Source organism: Artibeus jamaicensis, unplaced genomic scaffold, assembly GCF_021234435.1.
Source record: "Artibeus jamaicensis isolate MK-2021 breed Jamaican fruit bat unplaced genomic scaffold, CSHL_Jam_final contig_391, whole genome shotgun sequence".
In the NCBI taxonomy this organism is placed as follows: domain Eukaryota; kingdom Metazoa; phylum Chordata; class Mammalia; order Chiroptera; family Phyllostomidae; genus Artibeus; species Artibeus jamaicensis.
The window spans coordinates 23,607,933-23,630,482 of NW_026521814.1; the positions used below are offsets into that span (position 1 = coordinate 23,607,933).

A 22,550-nucleotide genomic window follows, 5' to 3' on the forward strand; every position below is an offset into this window, starting at 1 on the left:
CTGTGGGAGAGAGCGAATGACTTGTTCAAGACAGCAGCCAAGCCTAACAGAGGCATCTACAGTCTGTACAAAAGTCATGAGCAGATCAGTAGCTAAAGTGTGATGCCAAAAGTTCTCAAGCTTCCAATTTTATGGCGAAGAAAAGGAGCCTCTGATCAACTATGTCTGAGTCACAGCTGCATCCCAGGACCAATAAGTTTGGGGCACAGATCAGTAAAACATGCTGAATATAGAACGTGGTTCTACACACTCTGAACTGTCAGCAGGAGTCTACTTTAGCTGCCATTAATTAGGTTCAGCTTCTAGTAATAGAATACTAACCACCTTGTCTGTCAGCTTCCACATGATTTGACTCAACTAGGAAAGTTATAGGGTAGGGAGGGTTGGTTTTACACTGTGATCTCCCATTTACAGAAGAGAAAATAGAACTTGGGGAGCTTAACATGATTTTTCAAGGTCAAAGAAAGAGGATGGGCCTCATGTTCACTACAGTTTTACCCAAGCCACTATAAATGAGAGGTAACACTAAAAATGATGAGTCATTATGAAACTGTAGCCCTTTATAGAGAAAAAAATACATTATCCAAAACAGATTATCTGTGAAAAAAAGTGATTATAAATCATTAAAGAACACAATTCAGGAAAAAGGAATGAAGATTTTACAAATATATTTATATAGAAATATTTCACAAAGATTTTACAATGTGGCAAATCATCATGTCATACCATGGAAGAAAAAGATTAAACATCAAAGGCTTAAGAAAGTGCTCAGAGGAACATATTGCAGTCTCCATGAAAGTGCATGAACGGTTAAGGCAAAGTACCATGTTGGTACTGGCATGTTGCAAAAGGACTTGTAAAACAGTTTTTAAAAATATATACAAAAGTCTTTTTTCCCCCTTACATTCTTTTCAGAGACATTGAAAAGGAAAACATTTATGGACAGTTTTGCTCAACAACTAGGTAAAAATAACTCCTGGTTACAAAACAGTAAAAGCAAAAATGCTTTACCCCAGCATGTTCCTAATAAATCAAGTGATTGGCAAAATAAAACCTTTCCAAGTGTGGGCTTGCTTTCTACATTTAACCTGCCAAGCAGAAAGCTGACTCCCTCATATTCCAGGATAGAGATCATTAATGAGAGGGACGGGAGTTAAATTCAGATCTTTGCCCTTCTATGCAACTTTTAGCTTCTGGTTTCTACGGCCAAACTATTGGCATATTTGAAGTTATTATGCGTTCACTGTGTTATAAACCTACCTGACAGCTTTGCTTCTACCTGCAACTTACCCGATAGAGAATAAATGACTGCCTTAGAGAATAAATGACTATGTTTACAAAGTGCTGCATATACTACAATATTTTGCCTTATCTGATAATAAAAACAAGGTGCTCTCTAAAGTTAAACCCTAACCTTGTTAGAGAATTCTAGAGAAATATTTTGTTTTCCCACATATATGTAAATTCCTTAAGATCAGTAGGATCGATAAGGATAACACTGGTTATCAAATCTTAATCGTCATGCTTGGGGCAGAATTTGTTTTTATAACATAACAGAATAAAATATCAAAGAAAAATAAATTAGCTAGAGTTGAACGAGAGTGAGTTTGGGGGAAAACTGACGTATCTGAATTCTAGTGTAGATGATAAATATTTGCCAGAGAATAACTTAATTCATGTGCCTGACCACTCTCTTTTTATATAAAATTTTATCTACTCATGAAAAATAGGGAAAATTAGTGTTGCCATTTTAGTTTCCACATTTAAACTTTTTTCTTTTCCTATTTTTTTCATCCTTAAATATAAGGGAAATTACCCAGTTCATTCAGCTGACATAGGTTTCCTAAATAGCATTTAGCCCTCAAGATACAGTTGTGGTAAAACCAGAGAGAGAGACACCTAGCCATTTACTGAAATTCTGAAGTACAAAATAAGCACACATGCTCTATATGATCTAGTAACAGGGATAAAAACAGTTAAACTGTCTTACACAGCACATGTACTAGCTTGATCTTCATTTGTAACTTCTTTTTCTTCAGGACCACAGGCAAAAAGCTTGCTTCCCAGAGTTTTCTGGGCAAATCGGAAATACATGATGTGGCCCATTGCCACAAAGGAGACTGAAATCAACACAAGCAAGCCGAAAGCTTCAGGATTCGGAGCCAGGATGACCATGATGAAATGCAGAAGATCAAGAAGATAGTTCATGGAGTTCTGTACACCATTTATAATGCCTCTTTCAGATTCAATTACATTTTCTTGCAGCAACTGTGTCACAGTTAAATCAAAGGACCAAAGACCTATAATAAAACATATTTTTTAGATATTTACCCTCTAAAATTTATAGCCATATACTTCAGATTTATAGGTTAAAGATCTGTTGACATGTGAAAACACACATTTTTATCCCTATTACTTTAAAGTCACCATATATATATTTATTATAGCCTTGCCTTAGAGAATTATTTTGCATTAATAAGTACTGGGTTATTCATGGCTCTAGGAAATGATTTTTACAGCCACCAGACAAATATAAGCCTAATCAACAAACTTCTTAATTTTGTTTTTCTATGATTATTCATATTATGAAAATAAAACTCTGAAATCAGAGACATAATTATGCTGAATAATGATGTTATAGTCAATGACAACAGCATATACAATGATGATCCCATAAGAGTATAATAGAGCTGAAAAATTCCTACTGTCTAGTGACATCATAGCCATGGAAACATGGTAGTGCAATGTACTATATGTTCGCAGTGATGCTGGTACGAACAAACCTACTGCACTAACAGATGTATAATGTATAGCACACGCAATTATGTTCAGTGCATATTATACCTGGTAATGATAATAAATGACTATGTTACTGGTTTATGCATATACTATACTATACTTTTTATCCTTATTTTAGAGTATATTCTTTCTACTTACAAAAGAAAGTTTTCTGTGAAACAGTGTGTCATTCTATGCTGGCCACAGCCTCATATATCCCCTGCTACTGCATTTCTTGATTGAATTATTTTCTTTTGTGCCTGATTTAATCTCGTGTTGTTTTGCACAGTAACATGCTGTACAGACTTGGAGTCTGGGAACAATAGTCTGTGCCATGTGGGGTTGTATAAATTCACTCTATCATAATCACACAATGAAATGACCTAAGGACACCTTTCTCAGAACATATCCCCCTCGTGAAGCAGCACATGATTGTACTAGTTTCCAAGTTGAAAATAAACGGACCTATATATTGTTATGGTTAAAGTGTAAGGAAACTTCAAACCATTATTACATTTACTGCTTGGGTTCTAAAGCCACTACAATAAAACTGTCTTACCTGAATATTAATGTCTTTGATAAATTAATAAAGTGCTTTGTATCACAAGATAAAATACAGTTTCATTCCAAGAATGAATTCAGGAGGAGATAATTCATCAGTACTCTATTAATGATTACTTAAATTTTGCTTTGTAAAAAGTCTCCATTATGTTTCCTTCCAGAGCTATAAAATCCATTTGGTCAAGCATATAACACACATCAGCTAGAGAGGACCTCAAAGAGATTTTTTTCCTAATTACATGTCTTTAAAAAAATTAAACAAAAAAACCCTATCTTTTTGCCTTGTACCATAGAAATAGTCTCTAAATTATAGTCCTATTGGTAAAGTTACAGCAATAAGAGACTCTAAATTATTAAATGGCAATATAATTATAATAGCTAATATCTTTTTAGGAATTAATTAAATAACATTAAAAAGATAAACACTTAAGATACCCATTTAGAACAAATTTTTCAAGCTCTAATGTTTTATAAAAGTATATGTGTATATATATATATATATGTGTATATATATATGTGTATATATATATATATATACACATATACACATATATATATATACACACATATATATATACCTATATATAAACGAATATAAGTTTTTAAACTATAAAATAAAAATGTCACAATAAAAGACTGGATTATACATAAGGATGAAAAGTGGATTTTGCTTAAATTAACATTCAGAGAATATTGTTGAATTCTCTGAACCCATACTGCAAAAAGACACTTTAGTTCATTGATACACAAAAGGAGATATCTTACCGATTCTAGCAGCAATGACGCCTGCAAACAGCAGAATGACAGAGATTATGGACTCAGAGTGAAAACTCATCCCTAGGGCAACATCAGCAGAAACAGACCTATTTGACATGTGCATTTCAGTTGTTGAGATGACGTCAGGACTTTCTGTAGGTCTATTTGTGGGTAGTGGCTCTACTTGAATGAACCTAGACTGGATATCTTTAAAAGGAGAAACAGACAAGTCTAAAGGGCTTCCAGGCATGAACACAGAGATGACACACAAGATCAAACAGGAAAATTGTGCAAATCCTGAGATCACACCAGTCCGAACCAGGCCACATTTTCGCCGTAGCCAAGTAAAAGCCACGGTTCCCATTATTCCAGTTATGGCTGATGCTCCCATCAAAAAACTGAGGATGGACCCACTCAGCCCCTGAGTGTAGGCGTACCCTGTAGTGATGCAATCAAAGCCCAGGACAGTCATATAGAGAAAAGCAAGACCCATGCCCGCCAGAAACACCGGCTGATTGTAATAGGAGACCCATCCATCTCGGAAGGTGCGGAAGGGCTCAGCCATCTGGGAGGCACAGCTTGGCTCTTGCTCATGTTCAAGCTCACGGATGTTAGGGTCTTTGTCACCCATTAGATGAGTTGCCTCCTGGGATTTTGGCTCAGTTTCTGTTAATAAAATACATCATTATTTAGGGGTGAAGGCATGGGGAAAAAACCAATTATTTTACTCAGTACTTTTCTTCTCCTCCTTCCCTCCCCCACGGGTAACCTTGGCTCCAACAATATAACATGTATTTTCTTTAATAATCTAAGAAGTACAGCCAAGGAACAATCTCCAAGCAGCAATTACATTAAATAAATAAAATACTATTGATCTCAATTACTCACATACTCTCTTTGAAATTATACTCCCACCAAAGTAAAACTCATCAGATAAAAATACAATCATTTTCTGGAAAAACAAAGCATCTTATTTTCTGGGGCCCTGTCAAGATTCCATTTGTCCAGAAGTCCATCATCCTCTTCTTGAGAAATATCCACCTTCACATCCTCACTTCTTCTTTTCACTGTCTTACAAATTGCCTACATATAGCATGTAACTCCCTTCTTCATGGACTGCTAGGAATTCTGTTGTTCTCATTTTTCTTCCTATTCTTATGGTTTAACTTTGCCCAGTTTTCCCCCAAGTAATCACCCCTCTGTGTCTACTGCTCCCATTCAGGAAAAGGGTCAGAGGTCCCATTCCAACCCCTTCCTCAGAGTACTTCTTCAGACCCTCAAAACTTGGGTTTTGACTCAGCTACCAAAGTGACATACTTAGCCTCATGCTGGCCTTCAGTGGTAATAAAATCTGATGGAAATTCAACTTAGTTTGGTCTCCACCAATATTTAAGGTCTGGACATCAGAACAAAAGAGTTGATCATTGTGTTAAATTTACCTTTGTGTAAATTCAGCTGTTTCAACTCAGCTTCTTCTACTTTAAGAGTAGCTTTCACAGCTAAAGCAGGGGTTTTCTGGTAAACCTTCCAGAGCAGAAAGTACTCCACACACATGGACACCAAATTCCACCCGGAAATGAAACCACAGCCAATGACTGGGGAGCCAAATGTCATAATCTGGCCAACAGCCATGGGTGCCAAGATGTTGGTTAACTGGTCGATCCTCCTGATTGTAGCGTTCATATCTACAGAGGTAGGTGAAAGACATAGGTAAGTGTGCAAACCCGTTGGAGAGCCCGCCCACTTATACAATATGAATTTAGAAACCAAGTGCATAGATTTTTTAAATGTACATTTCTAAAGGCACTCCATGAGCAAACCATAACCATTTTCTTAGAAAATTATTTGTTGTTTGGATCAAGTCATATTAAATTTGCCTCAAAAATCATGATTCCCTTAGAATTGTATAAATTAGTTTAATATCAGATTTAAAGTGAATACAATTGTGAATCTACATTCATTTTTTTCAACAAACATTTATAAAGTGACTGTTATGAGCTGGGCACCATCTAGCACTATAAAGAAAATTAAGAGTATCCCTTTCCCTGTCTTCATACAGTTTATATTCCCATGGGGAAAGAAAGACAGTAAATTGGCCAGCATACGCAAACACAGTCTGTCAGATGGTCATTAAGTATTGTGGTGAAAAATAGAGCCGAGAGTGCTCAGGAAAAAGAGGACATTTCAGTTTTAAATATGGCAAGGTCAGGGAAGGACTCAGTGAAAAAAAAAGAGAGTATCACAGCAAAGGCATGAAGTTCTAGGAAGCAAAAGAGTGAGTCATGTAGATATCAGTGGAAAGAGAATTCCAAAGCAAGGTAAGTTCAAAAGTCCTAGGGCAAGAGGAGCACACCCAGAGTGTTAAAAACAGCAAGGAGGCCAGTAGGACTGGAGCAGAGAGGGAGGGCAGACTGGCCCAGTCAGGTAAGGCCTTGTGACATGATAGGGACATAAGTTGTATACTGAATGACTCAGGAAATGACTGGAAGTTTATGATCAGAGAGATGTCACAGTCTGACGTATTTTTTGAAGGTTCATTTTGGCTGCTGTGTTGAGAAAAGACCGTAGAATAAGAATGAGAGGGAGAGCAGACAAGAATGGAGGCAAGGGGACAAACGGGAGACAGTGGTAGCATGGGCCAGGATATAACAATAGAAATGGAGAAATCCAGTAAAGTATACTGGATATACTTTAAAGGTAAAATGTGAAAGACTTGCAAACAGATTAGATATGGTATAGGACAGAAAGAGAGGGACAGGAATGGCTCTAAATCTTTTTTCCTGAACAGCTACTGGAAGCATAGAGTTGCCACTTACTGAGAAAGAGAGAAGACTTCAGAAGCATCAGGATTGAGGCAAAAGAACAAACATTGGGTTCGAGATCTTGATTCTGATAAGTCCACTGACTTTCAAGAGGCCACATCAGGCAAATAGTTAAATATATGAATTTGGATTTTAGGGAAGGAGTATGCACCACATTTGAGAGTCCTCAGCTGGTTTTTAATGTAATGAATCTAGATAAGATCTCCAAGAGAGCGAGTGTGGATCAAAAATAGAAAAGTAATGAAAATTAAGTCCTGGCCATGCCAATGTTCAGAGGTCTGGAAGATGAGGAGGAATTAACCAAAGAGAAGAAAGACCAGTAGAATATGGTGTCCTAAAAGCTAAGAGGTAATAGTGTTTCAAAGATAAGTAATCAACTGGAAAGGGCTGCTGCTTAAATTAAGAAAATGAGCACTAAGAAGAAGCTCTAGACTGGTTGTACTGGGGACTTTGAAAAGAGCAGTTCTGGTAGAGAAGAAAGGAATAGACAAGTGCTTGATTGAAGGTGGTTCAAGAGACTAATGCCAACTCCATGGAACACCATATATGTTATATTTTAAGTGACTAGTGTGGCCTGGATTCACAATGTGATGTTGCCCCCCTGGCATTATGGACCAAGGCCCTGACAGGGAGAGGAACTGGAAAGAGTGAGCACAGACATTTCTTTTTATTAAGTTTCACTGAAAAGAACAAAGACAAAAGGTAGTAGAGGGGTAAAGACAGGGATACTGAAGAAGAGAAAAATTAGAGCATGTGTTTTTGGTATAATGGGAATGATATAGCAGATGAGGAGATACAGAATATAAATGTACAGCACAAATGGAAAAGTGGTTCTTAGAAGCACAAACAATCCTCCAACATCAACGAGAGCACAGGCCACATACACAGCCCCAAGTACAAGTAGAAGAGTGATGTGATGTTTGGAGTACATGGCAGTCCCCTTCTCATTTCCCTCATTTCCCAATAAAATACAGAGCAAGATCATCGGTGAAAGTGAGGACAGGAGAGGAGGTACTGAATGTACACAGACAAAGGAGTAGGTATGAAATAGTCCTTTAGAAAAGAGGGAGAAGGAAGGGAACAGAGAAAATAATGTTATCTTCTGGCAGCATGGAAGACCAACTTGAATCCAATGGTCATGAACTTTAAGTAAGAATAGTGAGCAAGTTGTGTGTTTTTTTCCAGCCATGTTCTACTGTGGAGAGGTAGGTTTAACCAGGGCCTTATAAAAGAAAAGCAACAGAAGGAGAAAAGGCCAAATGAGCTGACAATCACGTGCTCAGGACAACTGACCTTGAAATTTAAGGTGGGTAAAGCAAGGGAGACAAGATGGCTTGTAAACAGTGAAAAGGTAGTAGAATTAATGACTTGTAGGTAACAACCAGGTTGGAGGATTGTTGGGGTTGGGGTACCAGGAGGAATGAGCTGGAAAAACAGGAGGTGATAGTTTAAGACATGGGTGCTTAGTATTGAGATCGTGGAAGGGGAGGATTTGGTGATGATGGCAAGGTCTGGGATATAAGCATGGAAATATAGGCTGAGTCACAGTGCAGGACAAGATGAATAAAGGAGACAGAATCAAGAAAATGACCCACCATCTCATTCTCTAACTCGTAAAGTAAAAATTAATGAGATAAGTCCTATCAATCATGCAGGGCACCTCAAGGAGAAAGCAATGCGTGACTAAAAGTACATTAACAGAAAATTGCCTTTATTCTTTCTCTAGTGCTTCCTGGTCCTAAATTACCTTCCACTTAGTCCCATGAGCGTATAATATTTACATGATAACAGAAGAACTTTGACACACCTCACCTTTCACTTGAGAGGTGAAGGCAGTTTTCACTGAATTTGTACATGATCATTTTTTCATGATCATTGTTCACTAACTTCCATCTGCCCACCGCCAATACATTTTCAACTCATATGCTAACAGGAAAATGTAAAACTGATTCAAATAACTCAGTGATTTGAATCCCAAAATCAGGTACTAATGAAAATATACACTTGAATCTGAAAATCCCAGAACAACAACAAAATTAATTTAGTTACAACGATTTGTTACTTTTTCATTATCTTAGTTTTCAAGTGCTCATGAAACTTCTTAATGCCACCAGTTTCTGTCTTTTACATTATTCTTAAGACTTTAATAATGTTCATGTGCAATTTAGTGTCAGAAGACAGCTTTTATTTTCCCAAAACAGAATGGATTAAATGATAAATTTTTAAAAGACCTAATCATTTCGACGATGGTAACAGGCTAGAGAAGAAACAGTCCTCTGAATGTGCAAACATATTTTTAAAAAATTCTATGCAAACAGACAAATGTGTGCTCATTTAAAACCAATTTAATTGTTTTCAGCAGCTGTGGTACAGAACATGACATTAAATAACTACTTGTTATTATAAATGGTATATTATACCTCATAGAATAATAATTTAAAATAGCAGATTTGCTGAGCAAATAGCAGACAGTGGCTTTGTACACTTCAAATATGAAATCAATTTTTAGTCAATAGAGTTCAAACAAGAAATTTATTTGCCATAAGTGATCAAGCTAACCAGCAGATGTTTCTTTAAAATGGTGGACAAGATAAACCTCAGAGGCTATTAATAAAGAGTGATTAACAAAGGAAATAGGAAAGGAAATAAAACAACAGATGGAGCAAAATGTCTGGGAAAAGGAAGTGAGTTTAAACAGGTTTGACAGGTTAAGGGTCATGCACCAGAGAATGTTTCAATAAGCACTGAATCAAGTGCCTAGACAAATTAATTAACAGATTAATTAACGGTACTTATGTGAAAAACCATGACCTTTTCTGGAACTAAAATGGTAACTAAACTAAATGGTAACAGCTACATGTTAGCCTGATGCCCCTGTAATTCTTAGACTTTTTAACCTCCCACAGACATTTTCTCCTGTCTTTTACCTGCAGTGATACAAGTTCCAACTTGAAAACCTCCTCCGAAATATGGGAATGGGAGCAATTAGCAACCAGCTCACCTTCCTCTTCACCCCCTGACACATACACACAATGCTCACACAGAGCACCCACAAGGCACATCAGCTCAGGCATCACCCCTCTGCTCAGGTTCCTAAGTCTTTGCTGGCAACCTTCAAAAGCATCCCGAATCATGCAAGTAGTTCCTGCCTGGAGTAGGTACCTCTGTGTACAGAGACACCTCAGAGGTACATGGAATCCCCTCTGTGTGCACTTGTTCCTTTTCTCTTGTGTGTTTCCTTCATCCTGCTTCCTTTTGTTGTTCTTTAACTCTGCCTCAAAGCAAAAATGGCACAAAAATCCAGGGGCAGACCCTTGCTGACCCTCAGAACTGAAGACGTTTTTATATCCTGTTTTGAAACATGGTTTCTAATTAACACAAGTACTGGGGTTAAAACTGGGAGAAAGACAACACGCAGGTTTTCCCTCCACCAGGCTACTGACTGAATGAGCTAGCGGAATGAGCACCACTTAATGAAAGCTAACTCACAGTAGACCAGAGTGCAACAGGCAGCTGTTTTCCTTCCTTAAACTCCAGAAACTCCAGAAGTCAGAAAACAGACTAGTTGGCCTAGATTCTTCCACTCTGCAGTAATGCCTAATATAGAAAAATGTAGCTGAAAAATGGATGGTTGTGTCTTCGCTGTTATTCTGGGACATCACTGCATAGTCAGAAATATCCCATTTTTATTTTATCTGTTTTGTTCTACTTATTTATTTATATACTTAGGGGAACAAATAAAGGTTCTGAGTAACTCAGTTTTTATTTGGGACCTTTTTTTTTACAGATTATTCAGATTTCACAGACTCAAATTGAGTTCAGAAATTCAGATAATGGAAGGAAAATCATTTTAAAAGTTAACTTTTCTCCCAAAATACATTCCAATAGATATATATATATATGGTCTATTTTCAAAATATATTCTTTTATGCCCTTTGAATTCTAAAACATGGACATGTACTACATACCTAAATTAGTATGTTAAAAAGAGAAAGTAAACAAACAAAAAGAAACACAAAAAAGGACAATCTCTTATAGTTCAATGTGACAAAGAGATACAGGATTATTCCTGTTAGTAAATGATCACAGGAAGGAAGATCAATGATAGTTGCCATTTCGCTGCAGAGAGACTTCAAGCAGCACAGGCTCACACCTGCCAAATGCAAACTCGGCACACACCATCACTCGAATCCCGGCATGTCCCTTCCTGCATGTCACTCTGTAGCCACTAAGTGACGATTCAAGCAAATTCTTTTTCTTCTAGACTAGACCTTCCACAGATTTTGTTCCTCCTCTCACCATCTCCTCTCTTTTTTTTGTTTTTTGTTTTTCCTAAAAAACCACATGGCCTAGTCAAAGTAATGTGCTAAGCTCAGCCCCTAATCTTGCCTCATGCATCCTAGGATAAGCTAGTTACGTCATTAGAAATGCTTTTCTTGTCTGTCAGGATAGTTGGGCAATGTGCTTGGGATCCCCATTATCTCAATGATCAGCAAAGTTGACTCAACTTATCTGATCAGTAGACAGGTGTAGCCTTCCTTCTCTATTGTGGGTAATCATCAGTCCAGTTGGTGTCTCTGGACTGAATGACGAGCAAGGAGGAAATACTGAGTGAGACAGGTTATTCTGAGCTCAAGTGATACTAGTGTAATAGGACATGACGCTTTGCAAGCACCCTTCAGTCTTTCTTTGGCCTCTGTGTATGTTTTCCAATGAACATCTAAGATTGTAAGCTTCTTAAATACTGTGTTGTGTCTTCTATTTCTTTAGTATTAGTAACAGCAATTATATTACATCATAAATAATGTAAAAAAAAGTTAGAGATTATACCTTTAAAGTAGAAGGAATTAACTGGAAGAGTCTCTCCTAGAATTAAGTTGTTTCCATTTGGTTTGGAGAAAATAATATCCATAGCATAACTTAAAAGTACTGGTAACAATATCCATAGTATAACCAATAAAATCCTATGTGAAAATTTCAATGTTTTAAGTATTAAGTAAACATTTAGAAACAGTTAACAGAATTTTTAAACAGCTCAACAGACATGTTCTTCCATTTGTCAGGTTTGCATAGAATTTTTTTAAAAGTTCACTATCTTATAAATTAACTTCATAGCATTGAGATAAATCTTTGCACCGAGACTGATAATGTGGTAAGTAAAAGATTGTACTTTCAATTTATTGCCCTTAAAAAGTACCCAGGAAAAAAGGCTTGCAGTCTCATTTATTACTGATTAAAAGTGAATCATAACATGACCCATTTAGCTGAAAGAGAAAATCAAATCACCTGCTAATTTGCTTCTGTCTTCTCCGGCAACAACAACAATCCAGTCCCTTTGGATGGTGATTGCCGTGGCAGTACTGGCCAAATTGGCAATGTTTGCAATAGTGATGATCAAGATATAGCAGGAAGTCTAAGAAATCATGGGGAGAAGGTGAGTTAAAACGTCAGTTTTACCACACCCTGCCTACACTTCAATGTGCAATGCACTTTTAAATGGTCTTTGGTGGCATAATAATCAAACTTTGATTTTAATATCGTTTATAACCGACCATTTTACTTTGTACACATGAAACAATAAATCCCACTGGTCAAGTTAAAGAACAGAGTATCTTCTTAATCCATATCATCTGTAGCATATATTATATAAAAACTATAATAGTCCTATGCATATTTATGTGACAATTGTTACGAAGTGTTAAATAGGCATAGTTTTTAATGTTTCCCCCACAGGTATCTCCTTTGGAAAAAAATGAAGGGAAAGTGAGAAGACCTGTATTTAAGTGAGAGTTCTGACTCTTTCTAGTTGTACAGCAATGTGCAATCAGCTAACATTATTTTGTCTTATTTTTTTCATCAACAAAGAAGAGAAAGAGACTAGAAGATTTCTACTGCCATATATGACTTTGAAATTCTACAATACCAATCCAAATTTGCACAAAAACATTTAGTAGTGACATCAAACCCATTACTTTCTACCACATCCCACCTCCCTCTTTTCCATAAAGTTATTGTACAACCATTGGGTGAGAAACCATTTAGTCCATGTTCCCCACCACCCCAAAACAATGCCAATTTTTAATGGGAGAACACAATTAGGACTGATTTATGTATCTAAACCATTTCTTATGTAGTATGAACAAGTTATAGTTTAATACTAATGAGCTGAAAACTAAATTATATAATAAATTCTTAGAAATGCTACTGAAAAAAATCCAATAGGACAAAATTTAAACTCAAAGAATACTTAATGAATCCTGTTATGGCAAAAAAAATTCAGGGATATTAGCACAGGGATATAGACACGAAGATCAATATTAAGTGGTCCCACTTGAAAAAAAAAGATACTCCCTAGCCTCAAAGGGTTTTCATTTTTTTACTACTACCAGAAGTTCAATTTTCTGCCATCAAGAGTCACATTGAGAGCTTACCAGAACCCATCCATGGTACATAATCAGAAGCTCATTTTTATGCAAGAAAACCATCATCAGGATGATTCCGCACAGGATGACCGACACATTCTGTATCACCAGCGAAGTCTGGGCCACTGTACAGAGGGAGAGACGAAGCGCTCACTACACACTGCACCAAAATGTCTCAACGGGGCTGTTTTATCTCTACAACACTCTTCTATTACCTTAATGCATATGCAAGTTACTCCAGAAAATAAAACTAAAACATTCCTGAAGTAAACCCTGCCTCAAATATTCCCAGGCCAACCCACCCGATCATACATGCACCACTGCTAAAACTCGTAGACAAAGTGATGAAGTACCCATCATTTTTCTTCTTTGTTAGTAGAAGCCATTCAGAATGACCACATTTTCATTTACTTTATCCTCGTGAAACTTTGCTACCATGAACAAACTATATTACATAGACAAGATCCACCTCCCAGCCTTTTGCTGCTTAAGCTAAAATAAGAACCCGTAGGAAGTGGTGAAGGAGGTTAAGGAAGAGGTTATGGACTCCGTAACCTCCGACACGGCAGGCTGCATCTGATAAGATAGTATGGATAAACAGAAAAGACGTGTAAACATGTCTCAGGAATACAGCAGCAGTGTGTTTCTTGTGGTACCCAAATGCTGTTTGTCATTGCTGACATTCTAATCTATACCTTTCCTCACAGAAAATACCTACTTTCTTAGAGTGAAGCACCTATACAGATAAAGTGCTGGAGTAAGGACAGGTAAATACACAGGTAAAGACACCTTGTAGTCCTTGTCCTGCCCCTTACTGAGGGAGAGGATCTAGAACAGGATACCTAGCGTCTCTTACACCTGCGTCTAGAAGGTGAGAATGCCAGTACGCACCTGCCTTCCTTACTTGACAGAGTCATTATGATGCTCAAATAAAATACTTATTAAAGCACTTTGAAAAACATAAAGAGTTGTGTATATAAGGTATAATTATAGCTCTTGTCTTTAAGGACAGTGAAGCTCATTCTGGCTTGGAAGGTCATATCAAAGCCTCAAGAAAAAAAAACTGCTTTTTGAAATCAATTTGAAATAAAATGATAACGTGTAACTTACTCGATGCATTCACTCATTGCACAAGGATTACATATGAACTGAATGAGCTTAGCTTTCAGGACCCCACAGACCAGAGGAGGGACAGACATGGGAATAGATAATCACCAGAATACAAGTAGAATAGCAGAGGTATTAACTAAGCCTGATGGGAGCACAGAGGAAGAAATGGTTGACTCAGCCTGGAGACCTCAGAGAGGATTTTCATGGAGGGTAACAAACAAGTCGGTTACATGGGACCCCAATGAGAGACTGCCCGCCCGCCACACTGTCCTCCAACTCGGCATTCTTTCTAACCAGTGCTCAATAATCACAAGGTTGAAGATCTGTATGCGTAATATTCCTATGTTCCTGTGCACAATGACGTAGATAACTAGGAATTTTTTAGGACACAAAACTGTCTTCTATATGTATTTTGGTCTATTAATTCTCAAAGCAGGAAAATGTCCATCTTGACCACTTCTCTAACAGCATCAAGTCCTAGAAGTTGATAATCCAAGGGCTCTCTACGCAGGAGCAGTCATCTTACATTGAAAGAAACGAAAGAGATCTCCCTCTTTCTCCAGCATCTAGGACTAACTCAGCCAGGCCTTGGCCTTATCTACTGACCAACCCAGGAAACGTTTGTCCTATTAGTCTTAATAATTGAATTGCTCAACCACTTTCTCTCATTCCCATATAAAATGGAAGATTTCTGTATTAAGGCTTTAGATTTAAATGTTACTATACTATTATTTCTCCTTTTCCCTTACAGCTTTCTGTGATCCACATTTCCGGACTGAGATATTCTCTCCTGAAGCTACAGTTTTCAATTCCCCTGCACACGCCTCCCTGTGAAGTGCAGTTGCCAGAGGGCACGCGTCAAAGCTGTCCCAGAAACCTCACACAAAAAGACTCCAGTGTATGTCCCAGTTAGGAAGAATGTCAGAGTAAACTTTCAATGTTTAACATGGTTCTCAGAAAAGTGCTACGGTGTTAATCATTACCATCACAACTTTGTTAATAGCCAAGATACCCAAAAAGGAAATTTATCAGCTCAATATCCTGCCATCCTAACCCTGTGCAAGAACCCTCCATGCAGAAGTGCGGCCACCCACCTCCCCACCTCTCAAGAGTGGCATGCAGGCCTGCAGTGAGTTAGCCCCAGTGTTTTCTCTTGAGCACAGGCACTGGTCCCATGAATACAAAGAGAGCCATAACAACACTCACCTTTAAGTCTGGCGTTCTTATCCACCCAGTCACCAATGATGGCTCCCAGGACCAGAACCGACCCCGCCACCACCAGACCGTAGACTGCAGTCAAGAGGAGGCTGTTCCCATAGAGCTCCACCAGAAACACAGAGACGGCAAAGTGCCACATCCGATCTCCCTGGAATGAGAGAACAGAAAATGTTTCGCTGAAATAGTTTTGGTTTCCAGCCAAGTGTACTCAGGAAGCTGCTTCCTTATCAAAAGGGCACTTTCTGGCTACATCATAAGATTTTCAAGGTTAATTCCTCTGTGGATTGAATGCTGGTCAGGCAACAAAACTGTTCATCCTGGCACAATGGAAAATATTCTTGCCCAAGGGCTAAATAAACCCGAAAAAGCATGGTTAGTAAAATATGTATAGTCCTTTTCATTCTAGAAAACAAGCAGTTTCCAGACCCAAGAAGGTGTTTTAAGACAAAACTATTCTCTTGTGTGTGAAGTTTCTATCTGAGCCTGGAATTTACCTATCCTGAAGCACTTTGCTACTGAATCAGAATTAAACTACGAGTATAGTTCATAAACATCAGTATGTCTTGAATGTAAAAAATATATAAAAATAAAAAGTCAGTTTCCTAATTTGTAAAATACGAATGAACTACTATCATCTCTAAAGCTTCTTTTACCTCTAATATTCTAAAATCTAAGCTCTATTCCACAAACAAATTTCAAAGCCATAAAACAGCAGGGCAATCAGAAACATAAAAGTAATATGGGCAGATTCTAGCACTGCATAAATGAAGATACCAGAAATAAACAAGTAGCTATTTTATATTTTAATACAGATGGGCTTTGAAAGGGGGTGGTAAACTACTTATTTCTTCACTCCATAGTGTAAAGGGAATTTAGGCATTCACTACTGCATAATGTGGAATGACAAACTTTTAAATGAGTGAGGTAAATTAATGTGTAAGAAATCTATAAGCAGACCTTATTATGAGGTTTTTGGCTCCTTTCCTGACTAACAGGTTAACATAAAACAGGACAACAATGTTCTATCCCTGGAAATCACTACAGGAAACCAAATTTCCAGGCTAGATTCCTTATGGATTTGACCCTACAGGGAAGTACTTATGATCCCAGTTCCTTCCAAAGTCTATCAACATCTTTTTGATAAATCTAATATGTCAGGAGCAAAATATTATCCCGGTATGTCAAATGAGTTTGAATATTTATAAAGCCACGTCTACAATCTTAAGCATTTAAAACTTAAATTGGTGCACACGCACACTGGCAATGGTTTATAATAAATTTTATGTATACCAGTATTTTTCAAGGGGAGCAGAGTGGGCTGTGATTTTACCCTTCAGGGATCACCCGGCAATGTATGGTGCTGTTTTGGGTTGTCACAACTGAGGGGAGGGGGTACCACTGGCATCTACAATGCACAGGACAGTCCCCCACAACAAAGAATTACTCAGCTGGAGATGTCAATAGTGCCAAGGTAAAGAAACCCTGGTATAGATTATGAACATAATTTAGACCACAATTCAAAACTGACGTAAGACTAGGGCCATACAGGGTGGGGTGGATGTAGTCAAGTAAACATGAAAACAAACGAACACTGGAAGCACCATGTTGCTTTTCAGCTCAGTTGAAAAACTGAGTCTCACTTTGATGGTCTGGAATGTGAGCTCTAGAGCCTTCTGCACTCTCAACCCTTAGCACAGTGCATGGCCTGGATTAGATGCATAACAAGTAGCTGTGGAATCAACAAAAGAGTAGCTATGCAGTGGATCCCAGTTGTGAATGAGTGAATACAGAATAGGGGGCAAAAACATAGACTGATTCATCAACTATACTGTTCTAATACATTGGATTTGTTCTGCAAATGTTCAAAAAGTTTGACAATTAATCTGTACCATGATTAATATTCCTGAGAGAGCTATTTTTTAAAGTTTGCTTTGATAATAAATTTTTCCACTTCAGTAGGAATTCAATTTCAAATACAATTGTACTAATTAATTTAAAATGTTATGATATACCCCAATTTGCTTGAAAACAATTAAAAAACAAGTTTATATATTAAGATAAAGATGTTAATAAGAATAGCAAATTCAACCGTTCTCCTAATCTTTCTTATGAGGAGCGAATTCAGATTTGATTAGAATAAAGCAGGATGGGAAGAGAGGAGGTACAGTCATACCTCAGTATTCGCTTCAAAACTCTCATCAAACCCTGTACTTGTCCATTCTGATGAGGAAAAAAATGTTTCAGGCTCAGTGCTTGCTCAGGACTTGTCACACTTGCTAGAACTTATATGAGTCATGACGCTGCCCCACAAGAGAAAATGCTTCATCGTTTGGTACTCAACAGTTTTGGCACTCATCACAAGTTCCAGAACAAATTAACGATGAGGATCAAGGTACTTGATTCTAGTCTCCATTCCTCTGAATAGCTCCCAAGGAAAAAACTAAAACACATAAATGCCCAACCCCAAATAACAGGTTGCTGCTATGAGTGAATTTCCTCTTTCTTAACCTCAAGAGTAAGAAATATTATGCACTACCATTGTTTCTTTCTTTTTTGTGTTTTTTAGTCCTATCTTTTCCCCACAGGAATTAGTTTTACTTTCTTCTAGCAGGGGTGTCCAACTTTTTGCTGTCTCTGGGCCACACTGGAAGAAGAAGAGTTGGCTTAGGCCACACATTAAATTTATTGTGATGTAATCACAAAAAATCTCATAATGTTTTAAGTAAATTTATGAGTTTGTGTTGGGCCGCATTCACAGCCATTTTAGGCTGCACATCGCCTGTGGGCCACAGGTTGGACAACCCTACTCCAGAGCATCAAAACAAGTGCTATTAAATGAAAATTTTCTATCTTATATATCCCTGTATGACATGCCACTTCCTTGATGGAGGGGAATAAAATTGCTCCAGTTACTCCAATTTCCAAAGGATTTTGGTTTTAAGAAGTGACAGATTATATGCTCAAAAAGCCCCAAATCGGATAAATTCTGAATAAATACTAACCAAGTGCAATTGCATTTCTCCTTTATGCCCATGTCCTGCCCTCCCATAAGCTCTCACCATACTTTGATGATTTGCTTACATGTCCATCTACACCAGGGGACTAAGAGCTGAAGACCAACTGAGTATCTGTGAATGAATAATCACAGTCATTAGTCTACTTTATCGTTATTGAAAGGCTACTATGAAGGCATCAGAAATTCAGCAATGCACAAAAATCAAGGTCCATGCTTTCATGCAGCTTGCATCTCAGTGAGCAAAAACCAAAAATAAATCTAGAATAGGTCAAGCAGAGTAAAATGTTATGAGAAAAAATAAAGTAGGACGGGTTTGGAAGGTGGCATTTTGCATGAGACAGTGACAGAGACCACAATGAGCAAGGACCTGAAGAAAGTGAGGGCTGGAGTTATGCAGACGTCTGGGATACAAACAGAGATAGTTCATAGGATAATGACATGAGATATAAGCACCTAGCTACCCTTTTCACTGCCCCACAATATTAGTTATCTTTTTGTTATTAGATATATTTAAAAGCTCTTATTAAACTATATTATAAGTTCCTTGACAGAACCAAATTATTACAGTACTTTGTATTCTGATGGTATAGAGTAAAAAGTATTAATCCATTGGCAGATAGAAACCAAGTCAGAAATAATAAGCATTCAGCCCTACTCAAATCTAACTTCATATAACCTCCTATTCTAATACCTCTATATTCAGCATACAGGAAAACCATGGTTTGGCAGAGTTGCAGGGGAACAGATAGATAGATGTATAAACATAAACACATTTTCTCATAATAAAATCAGACAGAATGTCAAACAGGATGCAAAACTCAGGAGGCAGAATTATTTAGAGTTAGAAAGCCACTCCCTTTTCACGCTCTTTTGCACTGAAAAGAAGTAAAAATCCTCTGAACCTTATATGATTGTAGTTGTTTGTTTTTAAATACAATTTTCCCACAAGAACTCCCTTTGCTCAACTTACTTGTAAGACTGTGGTAAGGTAAGCATATCTTACTTTGCTGTGGGACTGTTAATTAACATGACAAACAAAATCCTCCTGGAACAACCACAGTTCCATTGTTTTAGCAAATCTGACCTCCCAACCTATTAACAAAAGGTCACAGAAACCCTTAACTTATCAGTATTTGGAAGTGAGACATTGTCACAGGAGAAGAATTTCAGATCCTGTCTTCATCACTTGTTATTGTTTTTTTCAATACTTAATACTTACTGAATTAAAATGGAAAAACTACTGATTTAGATTCATTGAGGGCAGTTTCACTAGATTTCTACTTAGAATCATCAGCCATGGAAATGAAAGAAATCCACACCAAGTCCACTTTGCTCACACGTAGTTGCAGTTATCCCTGTTTAAGCCTCTGGGAAGACAGGAAGGAGCCCATCCTCCTAAAAAGGCCATCTTTGAATTGCTGTTTCTTAAGGAGCTGATAACCTAGCTTAATAATTTCCCAAGGGCATGGGTAGAGATTTTCTCATGCAATAGTGCACATTCATGTCTTAAGGATGACCCAGTATAAGTTTCCAATTAAAAAAGTAAGCAACATTCATAAAATTTACTCTCAAAATTCTTTCTCTTTACTTGTGGTTATTTCTATTTAAATTTCATATATAAGGCATGAATAGAACATACTCAACTTTACTGCTTTTAAACATTATGAATAATTATTTAATTGTGAAGAGTCTAATCACCATTAATTAAATACATACCCAACATCCATTTGGGATTCTTCTTTTTATTTATATATATATTTTTTTTGTGGGGGGGTGTGTGGCAGGGGGAGTTGATGAAAGAAACCAGGCCCACAGAAACACTGGGACTCTTCCAAGCCCACACAGGAAGTCAGAGTAAAAATTATGAATCAGTTGATAAGTCTCATTGGATGATGATTTCAAGATAGCCTGAGAAGCCCCACACATATCCACCTATAATGTAACATTCTTAAAGACCAGAATTTTCATCACATGGATATTTGTGTCAGGATCAATTTCATTTAAATTAATCTTAGAAATCTACTTTTGGCTTAAGTCAGTCACTCCACTATTCTGTATTTTCATAGTGCAGTATGCTGAAACTTGCAAATGTAACAAAAGAAGAAAATAGGAATATCTTAGAATGTGAAAGAATAGAAGGTATATGAGATGTCCATCCACTCTTAGCAGATATTACCATTTACTAAGCTTAGTGATGCAAAATGCAATTTACAAACAATGCAAATATTACTGTCCTAGTTAATGCTATCTTTGGATATTTGTCAATTTATATGAAGTGTTACAATCTGATAATTAAATAACATTTACTAATACCTAGGGAGCAATACTCTTGTTGATAAAAAACTTTTTCATTAAAGCAGGTGTTTGGATAATTTACTTCTTTAGCTGCATGACAAAACTGGAAGATGTCTAAATCAACTGGCCCAAGTAGAAGGAAACAAGATATTGTGAAAGAATGTTGAAAGAATTACTGTATACACCCACTTACCCAAGTAGATAAAAAGTGTCCAACGTAGAGAAGGAATTTTGCCGAGGTCAGGTAGTTTGTTAAGGATCCTGGAAAAACATGGGCAGATCAAAAGCATAGTTTTGTCACTGGAGTGAAAAGAGGCTGGAAAATGTACGCATTTAAAAGGACTGTTAAACACGATTATTAAAAACTATTTTAATATACATGGGGCAAACCAGGTACATTGTAACGTCAACATTCACTTCAATTTAGCTGACCAATAACTGCCTAACTTCAAATACAGTGAAGAAAGCTGTATGTCAACATTCTTTAAATCCATTAAAAAAAAAAAAAAAGGCAATCCGAACTGTTCAGTCGCTCCGTCCTTGCCTGCGTGCAAGCCCCTCTTCCCATACCTTGAAATTCATTTCTTCCTCAACCTTCACCAAAATATGAGTCAAACGAACTACACAGCACTCACAGCTCAGTTCCATTCCCCTCCAAAACCCGCCTGAAGACGCGGGTCTCCAGCGCCCAGCCTGTGCTGCCACCCCCTGAGCTCGGTCCACTCACCGCAGCATCCTCCCCGGCGGTGTTGCTCTCTCGCCTTGGTCATGACACCAGGTGCTCCCCGCTGGCTCCTCGGCTGCTACTGCTGCTCTGGATGAGGTGCTTTGTTAGCAGGAGTGCAAGGAACTGAAAAAAGCACCACTAAAAACACAACAGCCTCGTGCAAAAAAGACCCCAACGACAACTGCGGCAAATGAACAAAAGAAAAACGGCCCGGGGATATCCTTTTGGTCTTCTTTCCAAACTTAGCTATCACTGTAGCTGAAGTTGGAAAGGCAAAGCCTTATGGTAGCAGGTGAGAGAGACTCCACAGGCCCCGGGAGACCTGTCGGTGCCCCTGTGCGCCACCGCCACCACCGCCGCCGAGGGCCGGCCCAGCTCTTTATACGGCCTCGGGGCGGAGCTCCCTCCCACCGGCCCGGGCGCCCCTCCCCTTCAGGGCCGCCCGGGCGTCCCCGCGGCGCGCGGCCCGGCGCCCGCTGACCCCAGCGCGGTGCGGCCTCCACGCCCGTCTCTCCAGTTGCTGCCCGCCGGCGATTCCGACGCCCCACTGGCTGCAAAGGACGTGCGAACTCCACTGCCCGCGTGTCCCGGCGCTCCGGGGAGCCGGAGAGGGGGGATCTGGAAGAGCAGGGGGCGGGGAAGGGGAGGCCGCTGCTCGGGCCCGGCGCGGGCGCCGGGCAGGGGCTGGGCGCAGAGCCCCGCGCTTCGCACCCACCACCTGGCGGGCGGGGCAGTGGGAGGCCTCCGGACGCCCACTGAGCTTGGGGTATCCATTTTTTTAAACAAAAATAATTTTTAATACAGGTGCGTAAGGAACATGATCCGTGTCACACGGCCGCTTTCCT

General features: G+C 38.4%; 1 protein-coding gene across 1 annotated transcript; it reads right to left on the reverse strand.

The window, feature by feature from the left end:
- Positions 1–651: 651 nt before the first annotated feature.
- SLC40A1 (solute carrier family 40 member 1) lies at positions 652–22,072 on the reverse strand. The gene is made up of 8 exons (XM_037162943.2): positions 21,706–22,072; positions 21,172–21,239; positions 15,656–15,815; positions 13,349–13,464; positions 12,204–12,330; positions 5,535–5,780; positions 4,105–4,761; positions 652–2,300 (listed from the first exon to the last, which is right to left on the reverse strand). The coding sequence occupies exons 1-8, from the start codon at positions 21,746–21,748 to the stop codon at positions 1,987–1,989; spliced, it is 1,731 nt and encodes a 576-aa protein (XP_037018838.2). The 5' UTR covers positions 21,749–22,072; the 3' UTR covers positions 652–1,986.
- Positions 22,073–22,550: the final 478 nt, after the last annotated feature.